The sequence below is a fragment of the Pholcus phalangioides genome, unplaced genomic scaffold (genome assembly GCF_987345545.1).
Source record: "Pholcus phalangioides strain wild (caught in Gottingen) unplaced genomic scaffold, Ppha-v1.0 ptg000020l_1, whole genome shotgun sequence".
Lineage (NCBI taxonomy): Eukaryota > Metazoa > Arthropoda > Arachnida > Araneae > Pholcidae > Pholcus > Pholcus phalangioides.
Window position 1 is genome coordinate 14143074 of NW_028301613.1, and position 26680 is coordinate 14169753.

Consider the following 26680-nt stretch of genomic DNA (forward strand, 5'->3'; position numbering starts at 1 on the left):
GGAGACATTAATTTTTCATGCTTGAGAAGAGATAAATAAAAAGTTGAAATCAATGTTATTGCATTGGATATTCACCTCAAAATTAGGTCCGGCTAATTACTTCATATTCAATCTCCTGGGCTTCGTATATCTCTAAGCAAACACAATATTTCAGAAATCGGGAATTCTATACAATTTTTAAAATTATTGATGTGGCGGAAAACCCCACCAAATTTCAGCATTTCTACAGTAAAATCGGCAATTTTAACAGTGATTTCTATGAGTCTCACCCTTTTCCTAACCCTCAAAGCGATGCTGATGATGATTATGACGTCTATTCAAAAAGCCTCATTACTGAGAGTATTGAAATGCAACGTCTGAAATGCATTGCTAGGGAACCACGGTAACCAAAGTAAACTTTCGGAAAGTGATTGTTGAGGCCCGAAATCCATTGTTGCCCTACAGTTTTTGCCCATTTGGGGCACTTACCCTGCTCTGACAAAAATTTAAAGTAGCCTATCGTTTAAGTCGGGTCCCATTTGGTATATATGCAAAATTTGGCGACGATCCATCTAAAATTGTAGATTTGTATAGAGAACATACATACACACAGATAGACAGAAAATCAATTTTATATATATAGATAGATATGGCCTTGGCATCAGCTACTCTGTCGTCTGCATTTTCCAGTTTGAAGGGAAAGAAAACAAAAAATAAAAAGAAATATCAGTGAAATGTGCTGCGCACGACGCATTTAACTGCTCCAGAAGCAGTCGGCCAATCACGCTCGACGCAAAACGCTGGCGTGAGACGTGTTGCGCTCGGTAGGAAAACAGTCGTACCGCTTTTCTTATTGGTGAGTGGACGGCGTGTCGCGCTGGGCGATTCACGTTGCACGCGGCACAGAAAACCTGCTCATAGGAAAATCCGGCTGTAAAGTGAACTCGTTCATCATCAGCTTTGCCGTGGACAAAGCGATGTTTATATTGAGCAACAAAAGACTAAAAAGATAAAAAAAATCCTCATCTCGGAAATATTCCATTCTCTGGAGTTTTTATCGTCGCGATTACTTAAAAGCAAATTTTTCTTTCTTTTTTTTTTTTTGTCCGAAAGATAACGACGTCATAATCATCGATTCCAGAGATAAACGTTATCGTTATCGTCGTAGCAGCCGATGCCCTTTTTCGTAATATCATGTCGTCGTCGTACAAATGGTTCCATAGCACTGCGAGGTATTTCGTTTCAGTGCGAGCTGATTGAAACGCCGCGTCCAGGGCTTGGAACATTTGCGAAATTAAAAACTCCCGTCATCCACTGCCGATTGATCTTTCATTTTGGAAAATTGAATCGCGGCAGCTGATTGGAATCCTCGGCAATAACTAACCAAGGATGACCTGTTTACGTGTAAGTAAATAGAAATGTCATTTCTATTGTGGTTCTCAGTTTATTTAATACTAAGCGCAGTGGATGAGATTGTGCATTTCTTTTTCTTTGTGGGAACCCTTGACGTTGTAAGATAGAAGCTTATTGTTAAGCGATAGATTAGATGTTAATTAAGTACTTACTCATTAGTTCTCATCAAATGATAATAATGAAAGGAATGCTAGAGAGGAAATGTTCAATTTTTTTAAGCGAAGGATTTATATGATCTTTGTCTATACAGTATTATCCTCCAGTCCTATTACAGATGCATTTCCTTTATTTGGGGGAAGAGTTTGTAGCTGTCAAATATCAGCTCTGTGTATTTTAAATGTATTTGCGGGGACTGAGATCATGTTTGTATTTGATCTTATGTTATTAGGGCATCAATTACACACACACTCAAAAAAAAAAAAAAAAAATGATTTGTGACCTGGGACAAGCGTGCATTGTAGCGACCCCTGTCCTGTGTCATTGAAATGCAGGTCCTTTTACACTCACGTTTAGTGATGTAACTAAATTTTAAGGTGACAAGTTCTTGAATAAAGTGTCCGCATGTCAGTGGATTTATTGAACGCGGATTGGATGATTTCCATAGGAGGTCCACTGCCCCAAAGTGGAATGTGTCAAAATGTGTGACGTACGTCGCAGAACACCCGGTGCTGTTGCAGAACAATCTGGAAGAATTTTAAAAATAGTGTAGAAAAACGCTATTATGTACATGCGAATTTTTACTGCAGAACATTTTCAGTCAGCTGAGGGCTCGTTGCAGAACATCGCAAAACATTCTGCTTTTATGGATCCACTGGTGCATGCACATAGGGGTCATTCACGTATTACATCAGCATCGCGAGGAGGGGAAGTTTGATGGTTGATTATGTCATCAACCGCCTTATTTTTAAGATATGAAATATTCTAAGATGCTGACGAAATTTTGCTGGGAAGGGGGTCAGTGTTTTGTTGACTTTTGATGACAAGGGGAGGTCGAAAATGGTTAAAAATTTGCTGACATAATACGTGAATACTCCCGTGGGTCTACTTATCTGAAAAAATATAATCAGGTGTATTTGCTAGACAACTAAATTACTTAATCATTCACTTACTGAACTTGATTAAATTTTAAGTTGTCAAGTACTTTAACTTATCGTGTATAAACGGGCCTTTATAGGATCAGTAAGTTTCAGCGTCCCTCTAGCCTAATGTGTGAGGTACTAGATTTGTTGGTCAATTCCTCCCATTGTTTCAACATTTACCTTTTTTTTGTCACAAAGTTTTTGTCTATGCCAAAATGTTGCCAACATCAACTCTTTCTGGTACATTTTCAAACATTACGAAATTAAATAATTCCTAATATACGGTAGACTTATGTACTGAAGTTGGTTTTCTGTGGTTCCCAACTTTGAGCTGCGAATGCAAGCTGATCTCGCCCCATCAAAAAAGTCTTGCTACAGAGAGCAACATTCCCACAATGGTACAATTATTCAATCATTACATTTCGCACATAGTTCAGAAAATAGATGGCCATAATTAGGCAGGTGCACCCTCACACAGCCCACTTGAAGGGGGGGGGGCAGAAGGGATCTAAATTCAAATGCTTTCACAGGGCATAGGAATGGCTAGTCCCTTGGCTGCACTATCACAAGCATTACTTGAAATCAAATTTCATGTTAGGTTCATGACACGTGTAGGCGTATTCCAACATGTACCAATTCGTTAGAAGTTCTGCTGAGGAATACGGAGGAAATGCGTGTGTGGTTTAGTAGGTATTCTTGTGCTTGACAATATTTTTTATCTCCAGATCTGATTTGGCGCAATTTCCAGTATTACCAGCAGAATGATAACACCCAATAAAGTTTGAAAACGTGCAGGAGGATTGTGTTTTCTGATATATTTTGTTGTTTTCTTTTGTACCGTCAACCGGGACAATTCTGTTATTATTTCCTTGTTTATTGATTGATAATGCATGAAAATCCTTTAAAACCATTATAAACAGCATTGGAACATTTTAACGACATATTGACATTAGTCATAATCTGTGGAAACATGACAAGTTAAAATTTATAAGTTTAAAAAAAATAAACAGCATTGGCATTTTCAAAGCTACCTTGGAAACGGGACAACTTTACCATCTGTTAAAACCAGTGGAAATCGCTATAAAAAACACCAGGATTTTTTTTTTTAAAACTATGAAAACACTTTACACATTAGTATTAACTAATTGTAAAGAAAGGTATGCAAAAATATTTTTAAAGCATTAAAATCGCAAGGTTTAAACTTGGTAAAGTTCAAAGAAAAGTTTAATATTTTTATCGGAAAAGGTAAATTCGTTGTGGTTTTCTTAGTGAGGAAGGTGAATTTTAAACATGATGTCTTGTACATTGAGTAAAGCTTCGTAGTTACGTTTTGGGAATAAAAAATTTTCCCTCTTTCATTCGTATATATGACTTCAGTATTGGCGATGTATTTCAAAGTCCAATTTCATTTCTCTCAAGCAAATATGGTCAGCCTATGCTTGACACTTTTTTTTTCACCGAAAACTTCACTGCAACAAACATTCCCAAGCTGCTCCCTTATGTTTTTTGAAATTTTGCAGCTCAAAATATTTCTAGAAGATTTACCTTCCTGCAAAAGCACTTGGGGGGAGGGGGGTCCTGCTCTTCTTTACTTCTCCTGCTGATTCAAACAACCATAAGAGAATAGGTCTGTGGTTCCCACTGCACTGCTGATGAGAGCATCTCTTAACAAACAGAACCAGTGCTGTAACAAGCCATTCCTGTGCCCTGTGCAAGAATTTGCATTTAGGTACATTCTTGGGACCCGCCTTCCAAGTGGGCCCTGTGTGGGTGCACCTGTAATACCTGCCTAGTTACGGCACTGAAGAAAACAACCATCAATTAGAAGTGAATAAATTATTAATGCTGCAGTAAAGAAATATTTATCTCTCAGATTACAGAATTTTATCTTGCAAAGCAATGACTTCATTCATGAATGAGAATCTTCCCGAATGCTCAGAGGGCGGGGAAAATAAACTATAAAAAAAAAATGGATTCTGACCTTTAACCATTTCATCTTATCTCGAGGGGAAAGAAAAGGATTATCAGTCTACGTTATGCTATGAGATAATTTTTTTTTATCTCGATTTCAGGTGATTGTTATGTCTGGAGTTTCTTTTTCTTTTCTTTTTTTTATGTATCAGTGCTTTGATTTCTTCTGATTTATTTATCATCTGTAAAAGCCTAGAATGACGACGTAATCTTGATTAATTATGATTATGGATGGCTTGGAATTATAATCTCGTACATCAATTTTCCATTCCCTGGAAATTACTTTTTTGATGGTTTTAGATTATAAACCTTGCATCTCGCCAATTACAGCTGTTGAAAAAATCAATAACAATCGGCACCGAATAATAATATGGGGGGGGGGGGAGAATCACAAATGTCAATTTTTCAGCAAGCTATTTTATGTTCCTCCTGTAAAGTTTGGAATTTTCTATATAAAAAGCATAGCTGCCAAGTCTCCCGATTTTTTCGGGAATCTCCCGAATTTTAGCTTCATCGCTCGACATCCCGAAAAGTTCTTAAATCTCCCGAATTTTTACGAAAATCACAAAAATCCCTAGTTGTCACTTAAAATTCCCTACTTCATTAAAAAAAATCCCCGCTTATGAAAACAATCCCTAAGGAATTTCTTGTGGGGCATCTTTTTTTCCCTTTCGAAATGACGTCACACGTCGTAAATGGGGAAATTCCCTTTTTAAGGAGGTTTTACAAACCCTCTGATGGTAACAAGAAAGTTGTTTGTCTTATCGTGCAGGGAAATGGCTTAGCAGCCAATAGTCCTGGATAATAATTGAAGATTATAGTCACGCGCATGTGGTCAAAATTTCTTTTGTTATAACGTGCGATATAACAAAACACGAATACTGATAAGCAAAAACATATTTAATCAATTTTAAAGATACTTATTCCGATGAATTTCCTTTCATCAAACGTTCCGGAAAAAGACCCGACTTTTTCTTTTTGTACAAGTTGTGTTACGGACATAAACATCGGTCATGGAAAGACTACCATCATCACTCGTGAAATGAAAAAAAAAAAAACATCAAGCAAGTGTCACAAAAAGTCAGTGCTCTTCAAAAATTGACGGTGTTTTCCTTCATCTTCCGATCATTTTGGGGTCATTCGCGCAGAATGTTTGTTCACAGCGTTTCTGATTGAACACAATATTTATTTTTACATCATTGAAGTTTTGACCTCCAATTCCACTTGTTTTTTGCGTAGGAATTTTATTCCCAAGGGTTTAACTTCCATGTGTGTAAAACCCCTATTTTAATTTGACTTCAGTTTTTGAGTAGGTATTTTATTCCCTACGCTCTAACTTTTATATTTGGAAAATCCCTATTTTATTTGGAAAATTCCCTATTGTATTTATTAGGGAGTGGTTTTAGCATAAAATACGGGTTTGCGCGAAAATCTCCCGAATTTTCATTTTCAAAAGTTGGCAGCTATGAAAAAGTTTCCACATGCTAAGCCATCCACTATCTAATTACTATTCAAAGATACTGCAAGACTCTCATTATCCCGAGCTAATGTGCACTGGATCTTACTCAAGTAACCAAAAACTTAGGTTGATACTGACTTCAGGGTTGGAACGGGGGGGCAACTACCCTGGACTAAAAACTTGAGGACGGCAAATTTTAAGGAGAAAAAAAATGCTGGTGTAAAGGCATCACCGCTGTGGTGGTTGACTGGTTATAGTGACTGACTCGTGTTGTGAGGTCCCGGGTTTGAACCCCACCATCGCCACGGTGGTGGTCGGCGGAAGTTGGTTTTCTGTGGTTCCCAACTTCCAGGCACAAATGTGAGCCGATCTCCCCCTTAAAAAGTCTCGCCGCAGAGAGACAATCCTACAACAGCATACTATTCAGTCATTACTACCCTTGCACAGTTAGAAAAATTGATGGCAGCAATACACATAACAAACATTACACAGAAACAAATCTCGCAGAAGGTTCACTACATGCACACACACATTCCAACATGTACCAATTCATTAGAAGTTCTCCAGAGGAATATGGATGAGGTGCATGTCTGGTTTAGTAGTGTGTCGAGACATCAATCACATTTGTCTCTCCACCACCTCACAAAAATCCTAGTTGTGACCTTGACAGACTTACATAATTTCGTAATTCGAAAATGTAAAGAAAAACTAAGCTATATATCTATGGTGTTTGGTCAGAACATGATAACTCCAAAATCACATTTTTGAGATATAAGCATTTTCATTGCTTTATTTTTGATTTTTAAATGCCATACACACTAATATGAATGAAAATATTATACATCAGCATGTTGTTTAGCCATACGCACGTATTTGTGCATTTATCTCACTTCTTATTAGTTATAATTAACGAGATTTACTTTTAGATCAAAAAGCCATTTTTTGGAGACATCATGTTCTGACCAAACACCACAGATATTTCACCTATATATGACGGAAATTACATTTATGCAAAAGTTGGTTTTTTTCGATTTCGGTACAATACAATAAAGAAAGCAAATGAATTTTGTTTAAAGTCACTTGGAGTTTGTTGCTATGTATTTCCAGCGTACAAAATTCCAAGGGATTTTTTTCCCTCGCGGTTCCTTGAAGAAAAGTCTTTAGGCCTAGAATACACATGTCGCAGAGTGGCCCGAAAGCATGCCTCTTTCGAGCATATGCAACCACTAAACTTATTGGTTGCATTCGAGCAAATGTTACCAATAAGCTCATCGTGGTTGCATATGCTCGAAAAAGTGGCATACTTTCATATTACTTAGTACCATGTGTAGGCCCTATTCCAGGCCTTATAAATGTCTTCTGCCATTGAGCAGACTTGCATGCTCGCACACAATTCCAGTCTTAAAAAATTTTGCCGCCGTTTGTATGAGACTATCTGGAAAAAAGTTGTTTTTCTTCACCTCCACTGCCCTAATACAGGGGTTCCCAAAGTGTAGGTTGCTGGCCCCCTTGGGGAGGGTCTGGTGATGCAGTAGTTCTCAAACCTTTGCCACCCATTGCTCCCTTGCCTTAACAACATTTATCAGCTGTTCTTGGTTAAAAGAAACCTTCAAAACACAAAATAAGCAGTCATCTGCAAGAGTAAAAACAAAGTCGTAACAAATCGATTATAGGAAAAAATTCCGTCCCTGTAAATATGCCTAGGTGGCCTCCTGGCGCCAGCCCTGTTCGCAAACATACATAAGTAGCACCATAGTTTTTGTGACCAAAACATTTGTCTAGTCCAGTGTTTCCCAAAGTGGACAATATTGTCTTGGTGGTGGGGGGGGGGGAGCTTTGGATTTAGTATAAAGATCCTATGGGTTGGCTTGAAATAGGGGAGGCTGCGAAGAAAAATTCTTTGAAGAAGAGGGTAATGGAATGGAGAGTTTGGGGAACTATGGTTTAGTCCACAAACTTCTATTTGTGGATATAATATACCTATTTCTCTTTTTTGTTAGAAAAATACTCTCACCGTCCCTCCCAGCTAAGCCATAATAAGATCCATGTTGTTTCTGTAACACCCTGGAAGGGACGATATTACCCTCATTGGGAAACACCAGTCTGATCTCTATTTTTACCAGCTATAGAGCTCTCGTTACACAATGTGGTATCCTGTAAACCAGTTTGCTCAACAAAAAATGTATTTGCACTTTTACCATTCGTTGACAAATAGAGAATGTATGAATTTTGTATTTCATATTTATTTAGAATTAGCTAAGTTTGATTAACTCGGCATTCTGCTATGATAATTTGTTTACTTTTACTTTAAACAGGTTTCTGCCACTCCCCAGGTTCTGCCCTAAATTAGAACGCTCGACCTGCCTAATCTGAAGAAGCAGCTGTAAATTCAAAACAAGTCATTTGGAAATAAGTCGTGAAGCATAAGAGCTGATAAAATAAACAATTTTAAAAATATATATTGACAAGAGGAAATACATAAAGAGAGGAAATCAAGATCCAGCGTCACAAGGATATGTTCAACGGGGATTGGCGTCCCTTTGTTTATGGAGGGCTTGCTTCTGTCACAGCTGAATTTGGTGAGTTTGGCTGTTTATAAATTTATTAATGACAATTGACTAACTTGTGTTGCATGTTCTTGTCCAGATGCGTATGCAGGGAAGGAAAGTGGGTATGCATAGGGTGGGCTATGGCCTTCCCACCCTTCTTCCAAGACGATGAAAAATTTGAAAAATTCAAATATCAAAAGAAAATATAGTGCCCCCCCTTCCCCGAACAACGGCCACTTATGGGATCGAGAAAATGTGGCAGTTATTGGGAGGTTACTGTTGTTGAGAGGTTCATGAGATGTCCTTTGTGAGTTTTTTTATATCATGTAAAATTGTAACAATCCATACTGCAATCATTCAAAAAGAAGCCGAAAATGTGTGAATTTAGGGTGAAGATCTTGCACACCCATTCACAACTTCTTCTGAAACCCCGGGGTCTTGGACCGGCATTTTGGAAATCGCTGACGTGCAGCAAAAAATGGCTTTAGGGCTGTGCGGTTGCATTGATCGCTGCTATAGGAAGAACGGCAATTCTGAAAAATAATTGCAAAACAAAAAAATTAATAATTAAGGAATGTCTGTGAAACTGAATTTTATGCATTCTATCTCTAGTTTTCGTGGTTATTTTTATTAATGCGGGTTATGATCCGAAGGGGCGTCAAAATAATTTAGAGAAATTCATACAAGGAGCAATGTTTTAAGTAAGTGGGTACAAACGTACAAGAATGGTAAGTGGTAAGCTATTGTACTTGAGCGGGGGCTTTTAACATTTTTTTGAAGTCCTTAGCATTCCCCATCCCACAAAGCAGAATTTTTTGGATTGTTCTGAACCCTCAGTCGACTGAAAATGTTCAAAAATAGGTCTCAAACGGGGGTAGAGATTTTTTCTCGAGTCGCTTCTGATTCCCATAATAGTAAAGAAAACATGAATTGTTCTTTCCCATCATTTTTTTCATATTCTTGTTTAGACTGTTCTTCAGCAGCAGTGATTGTTGTGCGGCATACATCACATTTTTCTGCACACTCTGCTGTGGGGCTTAGCACTGCCTACACATCTAGTTGATACGAAGGAATGATGAATTTGCCACGGCCAAACTCAATAAGTTATCCCTTTATTCTAGGTTATAGCCGATGCTCTTATTGCAGACATAGGCAATTGTTGAATGCAATCAAAGGGAATCATCCATGAGTATGAACTGTTGCTATTTTTATGGTTCTTCTGGTATTGCACACAACATCGCCTGCAACGACTGAAATATAAGAGAATAGTCTGTTTGCCAATAGATAACTGATAATTTGACATCAACATTAGTGGCATATATCAACATTAGGTGGAACAGGGCTGTCACTAATTCGAGTTGGGGCTTGAGTGAAGAAGAAAGCCTCCTGGTATGTAGTGGAAACATCTCCATCTGTCACATTTATAAGAGAACATCTTATGGGACAGGATAAGAAATTTTGATTGATATAACTGGTGATACAATCACATTACATTTTTAGTTTTTACTCTTAAAAACCATGTCCTGGCAGTTATATGATGATTTTGATATCTGTTATCCCCCCCCCCCCCGGTCCTGTGACTAAAAATGGCGACTTCACCGCAGCAAAAAATTGCTGCCTCAAGGAGTCTCTCATCGAGGGGTTAGCACACCAACCTCTCTGAGTATAAAAAACAAGCCTGCCGTTCGGAGTCAGCAATAAATTATAGGTCCTGGTCTAATTACCCCTCATGTGCTGTGCAGAAAATGACTGTGGTGTGACAAAAATGATCAAATGATAGGTCCTGTGACTGTCAGATAACCGGGAGTCTACTGTATTCATAGCTCAAATCTATATAGAATTAAACTGAATGATTTTTTTTTTGATAATCCTGTTTTCCTTCACTATGGTTATGCAGGTACTTTCCCAATTGACACAACAAAGACGAGACTTCAAGTTCAAGGACAGATTAGCGATGCAAAGTTTAAAGAAATCAGATACCGTGGAATGACACACGCCCTGATTCGTATAAAAAACGAAGAAGGCATCAAAGCTCTGTATTCTGGGTAAGCATATGTTAAACATCAGTATATTAACGTTCAATTTGGTCTGTCTTTATATATCAGACTTTATATCCTACCTAATTTTTTTTTTACATTTTTATCTATGATTTGCATGAGATTTGCAAATTAAATAAGCCATTATGCATGAGTTTTTTATCCTCATAAAAGTTAGTATCTATAAAATTTCCATTATTCGCAATGTGGAAAAAATGCTATTTTCAATGCAGTCTAATGAAAACTGAAAAATGAGTAATAGAGAAATTGATACTTTCAAACTTTTTCCCTTATATATTTTAAAGTTAACTCTGCTGCCCCCCCCCCCCCCACCATTCACTAAATGCATATCTGTATTAAAATTCATGTTGTGTATTTGTAAATCTGTTTACAATATTTTTCCGTATCTAATTAAATGCTTTATTTCTTGAAGCTAATCAGTGTAAGGATAAATGGTTTTTGGGCTAAAGGTTTGCCTTGTGTTCGAATATTCACTCAATGTTTTGCTTGCATGTTCCATGGGAGCCAATGATGGTATTTTACATTGTTAACTTCTGAAGTTGCTCATCATATATATATGGGTGAAATGTTGAGTCAGTGTTCAAACATATGATGGCCTTTAACCCGAAAAAGTTGTCATTCAATTGAAGCTGCAAATACCTGACTGAATGTTAATCAATATAATCGATTCTATGAATGCTAATTCAAAAGTGTTAAAAAAAACTTGTGAGGGATTTTTCCCCAAGCATTGTGTTAACTTTTGATTGCAAGAAATATACAACTTTCACAAGATGTTCTTTGTGTGCACAACAGTTTTAACCCCTACAGCAGCAATCCTGAGGTATCTCGTCAAACTTGATTTGCTTTATTTCGATCATCCAGAAATATATCTGATTCTTAACACGCTTTTATTTCCAATGTGGCAATTATAATACAAATCAGGAAAATTTTAAAAACCGCTTAGAGTTTAACTAATTCTTCTGATGAAAAAAAAAAGTATATTTGTCAAGATTCCTGGAAAATAGAAGCCCACTTCTGAAATCGTTGTATCCACATGCAATATCGTAACTGATTTAATTGCTACACTCATTAGAGTATTTGAAGTCTGTGAAAGTTACTTGTATCTGGACTCAAACATTTTGTATGAAGTAAAGGAAATCCTGTTGAATTTATCCTTTCCCCTCCCCCCCCCCATTCCACAATATTAATTACTTATACAAAAATTGATCGGCATAGTATCATGCGGAATAAAAGTAGTGTGGTGAGTGGTGATGAGATGGACAACCTATAGCTGGGTCAATTGATGTTTCGTGGATTCTAAGATGTTGCTTGAAGTGAAAGATACCAATAGTTGAGTTATAATTAACAAGCGATAAGGAATACAACAATAGTTGAGAATTATGAACATATTTAGTTGTGTATCGCAGTGGCATCATTGCATGTGTCGTACTTGGACGAGACCATAGTTAGACCGTTCTTTTTTTGTGTGAAAGATGTAATCAAATGATATCTCTGCAGTAGTTTTGCTCACAAAACAAAAGTGACTCACATTAAAGTCTGGCTACTGTTAGCTTCGGCTTGTTCAAAATACCTAAGCCTTTGTGTTGAATGAGCTTTCTATAGTGTCGTATCTGTGACATTCATGTTTTTTTTTTTCCAAGGTATAATAGGAGGAACAAAACGAAGCTATGATAACGGGAAGTAAAAGTAAACAAAACATTCTGCCTCATAATTTATTAAATGTGAACTCCAACACTAATTTTCACATTCTACGGATATCAAACCCTGTTACAATTACACTTATCAACAATTCTTAAAAAGAAAGAGTTAAAGAATCTCATTGCACACAGCTCTTAAATTACATAGCCAGAATGACAAGTAATAAAACACCCAAATGCAAAACACAAAAACCAAAAAGAATTAAAACCAACCATTCAAAATCACTGCTACTACTAAACCATGCATGCATCTCGTCCATATTCCTCTGCGGAACTTCTAACGAATTGGTATATGTTGGAATATGCATGTCTGTGTTGTGAACCTAATGTGAAGCTTGGGTCTGTGTAATGCTTGTTATAGTGCTGCCATCTGCCTCCTATTTTCAAACTATGAGTGAAGTGTAATGACATTCAAAATCACTGAATACACCATCGTTTCATTTTATATCGTCGCTGTGCTGGCAAGATGTCGTGTGTAAAAAAAACCACTTTTAGGAGAAAAGAAAACAGCAGCAATAGCTTTCATACAGCAGTAATAGTTTTCAATACACAACACAGTTTGCAACAATGCCATAGCTAGTGTTCTATTGGTCAGAAACATGACATTTTTACCGAACATGAAACTGCATGTGAAGAAACATTGTGGCATAAAAAAAATTGGTAATTATTACATATGACGTTCTGCACGCACGCTGACAATACACGCGCGCAGAAGGATCAAACCAGCCACGCAGGTAAAAAGGCAAAATTATAGGGAATGTTTCTCGTAAGTTGCAGAATTCTCACTGAATAGTTTTCACTTGTTACTTGGGCCACCCACAAGGTAAAATGATAAATGTAATTGAAGGAACAATGTACAGTAATACCTTGACCTCGTCCCCCTTGACATGTATTACTTTGCATTTACGTAGTCTTGTCATCCAAAATGATTTTTTCCCCAATTACATGCATTTTGAAAAAACTTGGAGATCTTTGACGAGCAATGTTTCCATGAGAGAGAGTTGCACATCAAAAAATATGAATAGGTTCGAAAAAAATTAAGAAAATCTACATTTTCCTCCCTTCCCTTTCTAAGGAAAGAAGTGCATTATCTTTGGAAAAATATACCTCAACTTACGTTGTTTTCTACTCATCTCTTTGTCTTGGAACAAATTACTGTATGTCATTTCAATCTTGCAATCAAAGCTTTTTAAAAGCCTCAATTTTGGTGAATATTCATCCTTCCTTTCGATACTCTTGCATATGACTTTTTAGTCACCTAGAGAATTCATACCAGGATAATTTAGTTTCAATTCTTTCTTCCAATTATAAATCGTTTTAACAAATTTTATGGAAACTTAATGAGGAACTTGAGAACACGAAAAACTTCAAGTTGCATTAAAGATTAGCTGAATAAACCCCAATGTGTATGGAGTGGTTTAGATGAAGTAGTTTCCTGTTTGGTATGGGAAGGTACTGCTGACAATGAGACGTATTGGTGATACCAATAGATAATTGCTTCCACAATGTTTTCCTTAAGCTAATTCATAGAACCAAACAATGGATATTATTTATGATTAAATGTTTGCTAGTAACTTTAGTGTTTCATTAAATGTCTTTACTGTGTGTTAAAGTTTGAAATGGTTTTTCTTTCAATCTGATTAGGATTACAACACACGATTGCTAATTTTTTCAACCTTCCTTTGTTTTTCCCATTTGGAAATTTTCTGTTACAAAGCCTTGTATTAAGTTACAAAAGAAACTTATAATTCATTCCGAGGTTTAAAAGATGTTTCAACATGAGTGAATTGCCCTTATTTAAAATTTCTTTCACTCTCATTTTGTATTGGGAAGTATTGAACTATAATTTGTTTTTTAAAAAAAAGTTTTGAGAGAGGATTTGTTGGGATTGATGAGAATTCGATATCAGTCTATTGATAGTAAAACTGACAAGGGGAACATTCAGATTTTCAATTTGATTACCAAGATGTCGATTTGTTCTTGGACGGAAAGATATTACAAGATATTTCTTGTATTAAGGCAATCTTAATTGTAAAGAATCCCTATAGCTTTTGTAAAGAATCGTGTGAAGTGGACTGGCATTTGATAAGCCTGCTTTGTCAGTGAATGCATTGTTTAAAAAAAAAGAATGCTCATATCTTCAAAGTCTATATATATTTTGGAAGCATACTAAACTACTTTGAGTGAACAGGAAACGACTTTAAATCACAAAAGTAGTAATGATTATGTGATTTAATACTACATATCGATGGTTTTTTTATTTCTCCCCACCTTTTCTTTTGTCAGTTTTACTTTCAAAGGCATTAAAAACAGAAGTGATAATTTTGATTGAGCTTTAGTTAAATTAAATTTTTTTCTACTGCAAAAAAGTTGTTGAGATATTTTTGTATGTTACATGAGTGGCATTTCGTTGTACAGAAGTGTTGTTGTATCCAATCTTCTTCATTACCGTTGTTTTGCAACAAGTACCATATTACCCAATTTCACCCAATCAGGTATAGTGTGATTTGGTAAGTATTTTAAAATACAATACTTTTTTTTCCCTGTAATGAAACATATTTTTTCAGCAGACAATTGTTTTATATAAAGTTAATGCATTTTTATCTTATGCGTAATAGATAACTAGGGCAGGGAATTGATTTAAAAATTTTAACTGGTTGATCAAAAATTTTTAATCAATTGACTGATTAATCAAATTTTAATTGAATATTTTTTATGATCATATACTGTAATATTAATGGTATAAAAAAAATATTTTATTGATATCACTCACCTATTCTGTATGTGTAAACAAATATAGGAATAGGTTAATAAATTAAGGCTGCCCGCTTCAAGCAATTTAATATGCTGAACATAATTGCGAAAACCTGTAATTTCTTCACTTAGATCTTGTCGTTTTTTAAAAAAATAATCAGTTATTTTTGGTTATTATTCGCTTATTTCGATACTATTTTCGATTATACTGTTGCTTGCTTGCCTAGAAACTCCTTGAATAGCACTTGTGAGGAGATGAGCTTATCCTTCAAAGAATACTGAAATTGTACTGTTCATAGTGGAAACAATAAATTTGGATTTTATCTTTTAAAATTCCCATCAAACTCAATTTCAAACTGAAATCATTAAGTTTTGTTGAATCTAATTTCATCGAAATATTGATTCAAATATTTTAAATATGGTCACTTATCCAAAATGTTCTGTATAAAACATGGTTTATGACATCTAATCGGTTTTTTTTTTTCAAAAAAATCAAGTTAATCCATAAACTTATAATAAAAATTTTAATCTAATTTGAGTTGATTAACTGAACTAAAATTTTTAACTGTGATTAACAATTGATTGATTAACCAACCAGATTAATCAGACTATCCATAATTATAACATGTGATTTTAAAAGTAATAATAAAAAAAGGAATAGACTAGCAATAAAAATCAAAATTTGTGGCCCACCCCCACATAAAGCTTAAACTGCTTATTCCATAACTAGCTTCAATACCTGGCACTACCCAGATTATCTTCATATACTGGCAGCATTAAAGTAACATGTCTGAAACACATTGGTAGGGAACCACTATGGTCATTATTGAGGCCTATCGTTGCGGGACAGATTTTCAACCATTTCGCCTAGCTCTGACAAACTTTTAAAGGAGCCTATTGTTCAAGTTGGGTCCTGTTTGTTATACATTCAAAATTTGGCGAAGATCTGTCAAAAATTGTAGCACAATGTGGCATAATTGGTTATACAATGTAACTTGCAGAACTTGTGTTTCTGTATAAATATATGTATTTATTATAACGACAATACCTTTACACTGAACAGTTTGAAGTTATAATTTTTTTTAATCCTTAACTGGTCTAGTAGGGTCTGATAGACCCCATGCTATCTGTTTATGCACGTACCTCACTGCTACCAGACCACTTAGGGGTTAAATTTCTCTGTTGCAGTTATCAAAGCCCTCTTGTTGAAGTGCTTTAAAGCACTTCAACAGTTGTGTAATTTAGATTAAAAACTGTAGTTTTGCATTTGTGTTATATTACCTTAAAATAAAAATGCCAAAAAATGAAATGTAAAAAATGAGATTCTATGGCATTGCAAATTTAAAACTTTGTAATTACTTGAACAAGAAAGGTTGTACATTTGTAGTGCGAAACTTTTACAAAGACTCCTTGGTTACATTTTAGTAATAAAAAGAATATTAGTAATTTTACGCTACCGTAATCTGTGGGGTGTGTGGAAGGAGTGTCATTGGCATGCCAGCTGAAAAATTCATACACAGTGAAACCTGTACGAAACAGAACATCAGTAGACTAAAATAATATTCCGTTTTAGACAGATTTTCATTTTGTAAAGGTGTAAATAAAAGCACTAATTATTGAATAGACTATATTTTGATTCCATGTAAGACAGGTTTCACTATACTATCGAAAATACACCTATTCATATATGTAATTAATAACATAGAAAGGTCCTGTCTAACTGTAATTTCACATTTTGTCACTTTAAAATCTGCATTCAGAATGTGTCTAGCCGAAACACCAACATTGATTCTCCCAAAGCAGGACGTTCAGCCAATCTAGTTAGTGAATGACCATGACATTCTAAAGTTTTTTTGGAACTTCAACCCCAAAGCAGAATTTTTCACATTATTCTGCAACGAGCTGTCAGCTGACTGAAAATGTTCTGCTGTAAAAATTCCCACAGTGTTCCTGAGATTGTTTTGCAACAGCAGATTGTTCTGTGATGTACATCAGTTTCTGGCATATTCTGCTTTGGGGGGATCATGCACATCATTTGTTAATTTTTAGTGTATTCACCGTAGTTATAACGATTTCGCTTGAACAAGCAAATATTTTCTACTAAGTTTTTTTTTCTGCGTATTCCACTTTGCACATAAAGTGACAAATGGATGAGTTGCGAATATCATTTTTCTCTAACATGCCATCTCAAACATTTCTGATACATGCATTTTATGATTAGTAAGGTATAAAATCTTACGTCAGCAAATTACTTTGAAAAGTTAAACAAAAAAAAGGTTTTTATATTTTGCGATAGCCATTGCTCAGCGCTTCTTTTTCCGCTCATCAAATTTATTTATTCGTTCTCGCATGTTTAATTTTTTTGAATTTGGTAATTTAAAAGCATGTAAAAACTAGAGATTGCTATTTTATCTTCAAATCACTATGTTGTGAAGTTTTTATATCAAATGAATTACTTATAAAAAATTTATGATTACGTAATTTCCTGTGCATAAGCTGCAGAGGGTTTTTTTTCCCCCCTGAGAGGTTGGAGTGAAAACTTATTCATAAAAAGTTATTAAAAACCAACAGGTGATGTATAGATGTAAGGAGCCGTTCAAGTATTATGTTAGCAAATTTTTAGTCATTTTGACACCCGTCCCCCCCCCAGCAAATTTTGTCTGCTCTGTCGCCTACTTCCTAAAGCATGTTGGTGGGGATCAGAGACACCCCCCCCCCCCCAGACGATGATCAATTTCTGTTAATTTCGATGCTATTTGAAGGCTAAGAACTCAAATTTCTTAAGAAATTCATTACGACCCACCCTCTAAGCCATATTTGGTGAACCCTTGGCCTGAGGACAACATGTGGCCCAAAGATGATGTGGCCTGTCCCCCTCAAACCTAATTTTGTAAAAATGAACTAGGTGGCACATCTCTACAGATCGCTTAAGTTGACCCATGGCTGAATTCCAGAGCATTTAAGCAGCCATGGTATATTTTTAGACTACCCAAGACATTCACTCGGATCACTTAAGTGACCCATGATACAGCTCCAGAACACTTAAGCGATTTGTGGCACATTTAGAGATCCCTTGAGCTACATGTAAGACGGTTTTAGAGCACTTAAGTGGCCCCCCAGTGAGGTTTTACATTACTCAAGTTACCCGCGGCACATTCCTATATTACTTAAGTGATCCGTGGCACAGTTTCAGAGAACTTAAGCAGCCTGGACACATTTCCAGACCACTTCGATCTCCGAAACATTTAGAGATCACTAGAGTGGCTCTGTAAGGGACTTATCAATAGGGAGAATGTTAGTCAGTGCCCACAAACTTACAAAAGGTTTTTTCGTTTTTAGTGTACAGAGTAAGATGCCATTAAGAATATTTAATATTTTTATAAAGGGTGATTGATGATGTAATCATCATCTAAACCCTCCCCCCCCCCTCCTTGTCAGCAAATCAGAAACCCCATCAATGCTGACATAATACTTGAATGGTCCCTAAGTAGGAAAATTGTAATTTTTCTTAAAAATCGTAACCAACAACCCTTTTCGTTCCTTGAAACGGGTTCTCAAACTTTTTCCACTCAATGCTTCTTTTCCCTAAGCAATGTTTATCTGCGGCTCCCCAGAGCAGTTTCATAAAGAATTTGTTAAAAAAAACCTTTTATCACGGCTGCAGACGAGTACTGGCACTGACAAAGGTTCATAGCACACGGTTTAAGAACCCCTGCCTTAAGATTTCAGTATTTGTGAATAATTTGCATGTGAAGATTACACGGAAATTTTTTTTCCTCTCAAAATAGCAAAACTCAAATGCACGAATTATATGCAGGAAATAACGGAGCATATTTCAAGAATGAAAATCATGTATGAAAATTTATTTTGTAATTTTAATCATATAATGATGTGGACAATTCTAAAAGTTCTGAGTTTTCTGTATGGGAACCAGACAGATGCTTATGTTACAAAATTCTGATGAAAATCTAGATGTTTTATTTCTATATATTACCTGCACTATTCTTGACAGTTCTGTTTGCATTTCGTTTCTTCTAGGATTAAACCCGCCGTTTTGAGACAAGCAACTTATGGAACCATCAAAATTGGTATTTACTATTCCTTGAAGAACGCGTTCATAAAGCATCCCTCGGGTAAGTATGTCTTTGTAGCAAATATAGTTATGACTGTTGTCTTCTTTGTAAGCATCTATCATTAATCCTTAAACTGCGCAAATAGTCGAAGATATATGTGCAAGGGGAAAATAGTCGAAGATATACGTGCAAGAGGAAAAATGTCCCACCCTCTTCCTCAATTTTGAATCTTCAAATAAAGATTCAATGGCATGGGCCTACTAAGCGCATTGTCTATTCCTAGTGGGAGCATGTGAAGAGTTTGATTGTGTAACAGGCATTTCATAGCTGCCAAGTCTCCCAAATTTTCCGGGAGTCTCCCGAATTTTAGCATCATCTGTCAACCTCCCGAAAAGTTCTTAAATCTTGTAAATTTTTACGAAAATCACAAAAATTCCCTACTTCATTTAAAAAGAATCCCCGCTTCTGAAAACAATCCTCAGAGAATTTCTTGTGGGACAAAAAGTCTTTTGTATCTGTTCTTTTTCCCCTTTCGAAATGACGTCACACGTCGTAAATGGGAGAATAGTGGGAAATTCCTTTTTAAAGGAAGTTTTACAAACCCTCTGATAGTAAGAAGAAAAGTTGCTTGTCTTATCGTGCAGAGAAATAGCTTAGCAGCCAATAGTCCTGGATAATAATTGAAGATTATAGTGACGCGCATGTGGTCAAAACTTCCTCTTTTGTTAAAGTTACGTAGGTGCGATAACAAAACATGAATACTGATAAGCAAAATAATATTTAATTAATTTCAAAGATACTTATTCCGATCAATTTCCTTTCAACAAATGTTCCAGAAAAAGGTCAACTTTTTGTTTTTGTACAAGTTGTGTTAAGGACATAAACATCGGTCATGGTGACTGACATCATCAGCCATGTGAAATCAAAAAAACATCAAGCAAGTGTCCCAAAAAGTCATGTGTTCTTCAAAAGTTGACGCTTTTTCCCCTTCATCTTCCGATGATTGTGGGGTCAATCGCGCAGAATGTTTGTTCACATCGTTTCTGATTAAACACATATATATATTTTTTATATCACTATTGATGTTTTGGCCTGTAATTTTGCTTGTTTTTCGTGTAGGGATTTTATTCCCTACACTTAAACTTTTGTGTGGGAAATCCCTATTTTATGTGAAAAAATCCCTTTTGTATTTATTAGGGGAGTGATATTAGTATAAAATGCGGGTCCACGTGAAAATCTCTCTAATTTTCATTTTCAAAAGTTGGCAGCTATGGCATTGAACATATGACTTATTTTTATGTATTGTTATTCTCTTCCTTATGCAGATGAAACATTAGCAAAGAGCGTACTATGTGGTGTCACTGCAGGCGTTGTGGCATCTTCGATTGCCAATCCCACAGATGTTCTGAAGGTTAGTGCTGCTGTAATGTATTTTGTGAAAGCTTTATGAAATTCTGATTGGCAATTAATTGTAATGAGAGATATTTTCACTGCTAGTTGATCAGAGTCATCGTGATTGTATTATCATAAAGAGTGTTCTGTTAAAGCAATGCACCTCTAATTTACAAACTGTGCCATTTCTTTGAACGTCCCATTTATGAACGAATTCTTCAAATTGGCAGGAGTTTGTAAAAATGAGCATCCCCTGTAGCGGGCATCAAGAGAAAAATAAAAATGCTGAGGAACACGTGTGATCAACTATATTTACTCAGTGATAGTAGCAAAAATAGTTCAGCAACTATGTTTTACTTCTGGAAACTCTTTAAATTGCTTGTTTATGAGGTGCCTGTGAATGAGGTGCCTTGTTTATGAGGTGCCGAAACACTGGAGGATCTCGTAGGAAAAGTTGGAGGAAAGTGCAAATTTTAGGGAGGGAAATAATGTTATAAAAATGCTTATAAAATTTAGATTAACATATGCGCCATGTGTTTTGTTTCAAAAAGTTTTTTTTTATTTTCCAAGGTCCGTATGCAAGCCCAGAATCGAACCTATTGCAAAGGAATGATTTGTTGTTTTGTGGACATGTATCAGAAAGAAGGTATCAAAGGCTTATGGAGGGTAGGTTGATGGTTTCTGTCTTTGTTAGATGGTCCTAGAACATATAAGAGTTTGATAAATAAGTATTGATGATTTGAAGTATCCTTTAATGCAGCGTTGATTTAAACTTTTGCAGGGGGTCGGGCCGACTGCACAAAGAGCAGCTGTTGTGGCAGGGGTGGAGTTACCCGTTTATGACATTACGAAGAAAAATCTCATTTTGAACAACGTTCTAGACGACAATGTTGCCAACCACTTTATGTGAGTAAAAAATCATGTTTCTTCCCCCATGTTGGCATCAAAATTTGCATATAATAAAGCTTTGAATTAATTCAGTTTTTTATTATCCTGGGAAGAAACTTTCGTGTTTATACTTGACTAAGTAAATGTTTTTGCAAATCTGTGTGTTTGAAGATTGTTTAAGGCTATATATACATACATACATACAAACAAGGCATTTGTGGATCAATTTTTCACATAGTAGCTTGAATTCCTCCTCATTCCTTTATGCTATATCAATAGTTTTTCATGGACTAGTCATTTGTATGCTTTGTTTACCTATGCAATTTAGAAAAAAATCTGTCAAATCTAAATCTAGTATGGCAGCTAGGATTGCAAAAAAAAGACAAAAATCAGTACAAATAAAATTGATCATTATTAATTAGATTATTCTTCTGTTGCCGTTATGGGATAATAACGATTTGCCTTGTATAGCATGCTAGAAATTTTAACAAATTTTCTCTTCCTTATAACATTCTGATAATTATGTCATCAGAGTAATGTCAAATCAGTTAACGTAATTTATTTTATTTTTAGGTCCAGTTTTGTTGCAGGTTTAGCTGGTGCCATTGCATCAACTCCTATAGATGTAGTTAGAGTAAGTTTTTTTTTGTATGTTTGGTTTAGTGTCAGAGTGTGTTTACTTTGAGTAAAATATTTCTCATTAAAAAGAATGTTGATTCCTTTTGACATAATTAACTTACCTGTATGCTTTGTTTTAAATGCATAATGTCTAATTACCAAACTCTTTGTATAACCTGTTTTCTGTCGTATGTCTCACCTCACACATACTTTTTAAAATTGCATCTGAATGTAAATACATTAGCAGGGAACCCCACTTTTTTTTTTTGTTTGTAACTTAGAATTTTCTTTGGCACAACCACATCATCTGGGGTAATGAGCTGATATCGCATAAGCGACAGAGCCTGGTTCAGGGTTTGTATGGTGCTTAAAAAGTCATTAATTTTCATTTCCTTTTTAAGGGCCCTTGAAAACTCCCTTAAAATCCTTCCAGCTGTTTCTAAAAAAAGTCGACTTCCCCCGCTCTGGATTTTGTCCCCGAAAATCGGATTGTGGTAACTGCAGCTCCTTATTCAAATTATCGGCCCCTCATCCTGAAACCCCGATCATATCCTTGATCGTACAGCTGAAGATGGTTTACTCTAGTCCAGTTTTTCTCAACCGACCACAGTTTCCAAAAAAAGAAGTCGCCACTGCAAGCAGCATAAATTACTATAAACGATCGTCATTGTGTTAAATCCAGATGTTTCATGGGAAAAAAAAATTCATTTCATGAATAAGAGCTAGTCCGCCGAATTATGAGAGCTAATTTGTAAATTTCGCCAAATAATGAGTGTTAAATCGCCAATGTTGCCAAATAACGAGATCTAAATCGCTAAACATTGTGTTAAATGTCCTGAAATTTTCTCGCATTTTACAACAATTTCTTTCTGAGTACAACTGAAAAACAAGAAGGAAAATTGAAAAACTTAATTTTAAAGAATTTGTGTATGTGTTGATCCACTTTGAGCGAGAGGTGAATAAAGAGTTGCTGCAAATATCTTAGAAAAATCTTTATCAGCTGTGGATTTTTATATTCAATAATTGGGGAATGAATATCACTTTTAGATTTTTTATAATTTATGTGATGCTGTTATGAGTTATATTTTTGACTGAAACTTCAAAGTTTTAAAATACTTTGGTGACAACAGAAAAGTATGTATGTAGATTGATTATTTTATGAATTCTTATGATACTGGGTAACAAATCAAAAGTTGTAATTGCTGAACCACTTCTGCGTCAATATTTTTGAGAAGAGCAAACATTTGGCAAATAAAAAAAAAATTTCATATGTGCCCCACCCTTTTTTTATTGCTGTAAAAGTTATGACGTTTGCCATGACTCCTTAAAAGCTGCTTGAAACTCCTTAATTTTTATTTAAAAAATTTTTTATGAACCTTGCTGGGCCAGTGTTTGTTTTGTTTAGCTCTTGTGAATGTTTGCTTCGATCAAAAAAATTGTTCAGCTACTAGTGTTTATTATATATTTAAACTTTTCCCCCATTTCATTGACTTTAGACAAGGTTGATGAACCAGAGAAGGTTCAAAACAGCGCTGGTTGATGGAGCGCGTGCACAAGTATTATATACAAGCGCTGTTCAGTGTGCAATACAGGTGAGTTTTTTTTTTTCAACCATGGGTTCAATATGTGTTATCATTCACCTATAGTGTTAAAAAAACTTAGTGGATAATGATGATTCCACATTTTTTTGCGATGCCGTGATGATTGTTTTTTAATTTTTCGTAGACTGTACAGACTGAAGGATTCTTCGCCCTGTATAAGGGCTTTGTTCCCACCTGGGTTCGATTAGGACCATGGAATATTATTGTATCCTTTTTTTTATTGAGTTCATTGATTACCATGTTAATAGATAGATGTGCTGTTTGTTAGGAAAGTAGTCTTTATTTCAGTTTTTGTATAAAATTAGAAATGTGGCAAATATTGAATATTATAAAATATATATATACCCATTCTGATATTGCTGCATATTCTGATTCAAGATGTTTTTCTGAGCAGCTCCTAAAATCCACGCCAAATTCGCAGCTTTTGTTTTTTTAGTGATAGGAACCGAGAGACACCCAGGCTCTGTCACACTCAGTGATATAAGCACATTGTCCCTGGGGACTCGGGTGCCTCTGGGGAAACCTAACCATTTATTGATCTTGAGAAAGATATATTACATACATGGGGGCAGGTGCCATTACGCACCTCGCCAGTAAACAAATATAAAATTTGTGATCGAAAAATTATGATTCATGTAAATAAATCACAATTATGAATCACAAAATCATCGTAATAATCGGGAATAGTTCTTGATAAAATTTGATCTGCTTCTCTTCAGGGATCTTCATTGGATCAGTAACTATCACATCAATGAAAGCTGTCAATCTGCTGCTTTTATACAGTTTCGTGAAAATAGCACATATGTTAAGTGAAGTAAAAGTTTCATCAAAAAACTCTTAATTGTCATTGCATATGTATTTTGTTTATAACCTGCAGTGTTTTCTGCCGCTGTGGTGGTCGAGTGGTTATAGTGACGGACTTGCGATGCGAGGATCCGGGTTCGAACCCCACAGCGGGGGTCGGCTGAAGTTGGTTCCCAACTTCAAGGCGCAAATGCGAGCCGATCTCCCCGTGAAAAAGTCTCGCCACAGAGAGCAACAGTCCTACAACGATAAATCATTCAATCATAACACTTCACTCATAGTTAGAAAAACTGGTGGCAGATGACAAGCATTTCAGAGAAACAAAAAAAAAACTTCACGTCAGGTTTCACTACACGTACACTCCAGCATGTACCGATTCGTGGGGGGGGGGGTGCATGTGTGGTGTAGTAGGTAGGGCCACCAAAAAAAATGGCTCGGGGATCCATGATGTTCTTATGTCAGCCACCTCGTTGGGCAATTTGCCTGTTGTGGCATTGTATTTGTATTTTCTGTTAATTTTTACAAACCACGAGACAGAAGTTTGAAATATAACTATTCAATATACAATTATAACGCAAGTCCTTTTCTTCTCAATGGGATCACCGGCTATTTCACAACATAAACTCAATAAAAGCATCTTTATTTCATTGCACGTCTCACAAAACATAACCTTCCAAGGCAGAAGCCATATTTTTTCCCTCACCTTCCTTTATCAACTCGTAAACAAAACAAGTCGTGTTATGTGGTATAAGGCCACAGACAGTTGGTAAAATGGATTTGTTCAGCACCTCCTAGATGTAGAAGGCCTGTGCACTGATTGCCATAAACGTCATTCAGACTACCTACCAAGTTTGTCACATTTTGAAACATAGCTTCTTATTTTGGCATAGAATCTTCCTGATTGGCTCACAAATACTGCATAATGATTGGATGTGGGGTATAGAAATCGCCAATTCTGAGCCCGATCATTTCTTTTTCTCACAACGATAATGCTGGCACGAGCAGGGATTTTTTTTTTCCCCTGGATATTTCCGAGGGAAAATGGACTACTTACTGATGTCACAAGCAGACTGCGGAGGCCTTCTCTCTCTAGGAGGTGCTGATTTGTTACACAATTAGATGGAAATTTTTTTTTAAGTGTGCCTGTTTTCTGAAAGTGCCAATTTATATTTTTTGCTAATTTTGATTGCCAAATACATATGAAAATTCCAGTTAAATATTGTGAAAATTCACAATTTTCCCGCAAATTATCTTATTTCCTTTTGTTTCGACATAAATGCATGTTATGCCCTAGCACTTCTCTTATATAGAATCAGACGTGTCTCTACTCATTTGCAGAAAATCCAACATACTGAACAGCTTGCAAGTAATAGATTACAAAACTCACTATCGCTGAAGAAAGCGAGCGAGTATATATTCTCATGAAAATGCACATAACAAGTAAAACATTTTGTGGAAGTTACAAATTACATTTGTAGTTTCTTGTCATTTTTATATATTTTTTCTGTTGAATGTAAATTTACTACAGAAAATTTATGAATGTTTTAGAAAAAAAACCTTAACTACATTTTTAGTTTTTCATAATTTATGAACAAATGAAACGTTGTTACTGAGCTGTTTGTTGTCCAAGAGTCAAAATACTTAACCCAATATCTTCGAACACGTCCTCGAAAGGAGCAGAGAACACAATTGCGAAGGAATACGGATAAATATATATCTCGAGTGATTGCTCTGTTTTATGTGTGAAAAAGAGTCAAGTGTGCATCGAGTCTTGTTATAACGTCCGTGCATTTCTCCCGCAGATCTGATCCTTTCAAAATATTGATGCATTTGGTTGTCTTTCATGGGGGGGAGAGAAGATTAAACTGAAGACTGAATGTTCTAAATTAAAAAAGAAAATCTGGTCATTGAAGTTTGCTTTGTTATTTTGTGTGAAATTATTAGTTTTTATGGCAAGTATTTTATTAATGACATACAAAGTTTTGTTTTTAAGTAATTGTTAATGCAGCTCTAGTCTTTGCAAAAGATTATCCTCACCAGTCATTCCTACATCGGGGCGAGTCCGATATTTTCAACAAAAATGTCAGGTGATAGGCAATTAAGCTATAAAACGGATGCTGAAAATTTAGAGTTCGGACCACTTGAATTATTTGATCTTTTGTGGGGGCACCCTGTTTAGTTTCTTAAATGGTTGCGAGGAAATCAAAATTTTTCATTACTTTCAATGTTTTTGCATCTTATATTGCGCTGTGAAATTTCAAAACTGAAACCAATATTTTTTATGCACAGAACCTATTTACGCTGAATGGAGCTGAAATATCAACTGCAGGCCTGTTGAAATGAATA

The 26680-nt window shown here is 35.7% G+C and overlaps 1 protein-coding gene across 2 annotated transcripts; it reads left to right on the top strand.

Annotated features, from left to right (window-relative positions):
- The first annotated feature begins 1158 nt into the window (after positions 1-1158).
- Positions 1159-26246, top strand: Bmcp (uncoupling protein Bmcp mitochondrial). Of its 2 annotated transcripts, none has more exons than XM_089248842.1 (11): positions 1159-1383; positions 8217-8480; positions 10348-10495; positions 18997-19091; positions 20357-20442; positions 20994-21089; positions 21205-21329; positions 21885-21945; positions 23426-23521; positions 23655-23735; positions 25909-26246. In XM_089248842.1, the coding sequence occupies exons 2-11, from the start codon at positions 8417-8419 to the stop codon at positions 25945-25947; spliced, it is 891 nt and encodes a 296-aa protein (XP_089104968.1). In that variant the 5' UTR covers positions 1159-1383; positions 8217-8416; the 3' UTR covers positions 25948-26246. The 2 variants fall into 2 exon arrangements, with proteins under 2 accessions (XP_089104968.1, XP_089104969.1); XM_089248843.1 differs by having other exon boundaries at positions 8235-8480.
- Positions 26247-26680: the final 434 nt, after the last annotated feature.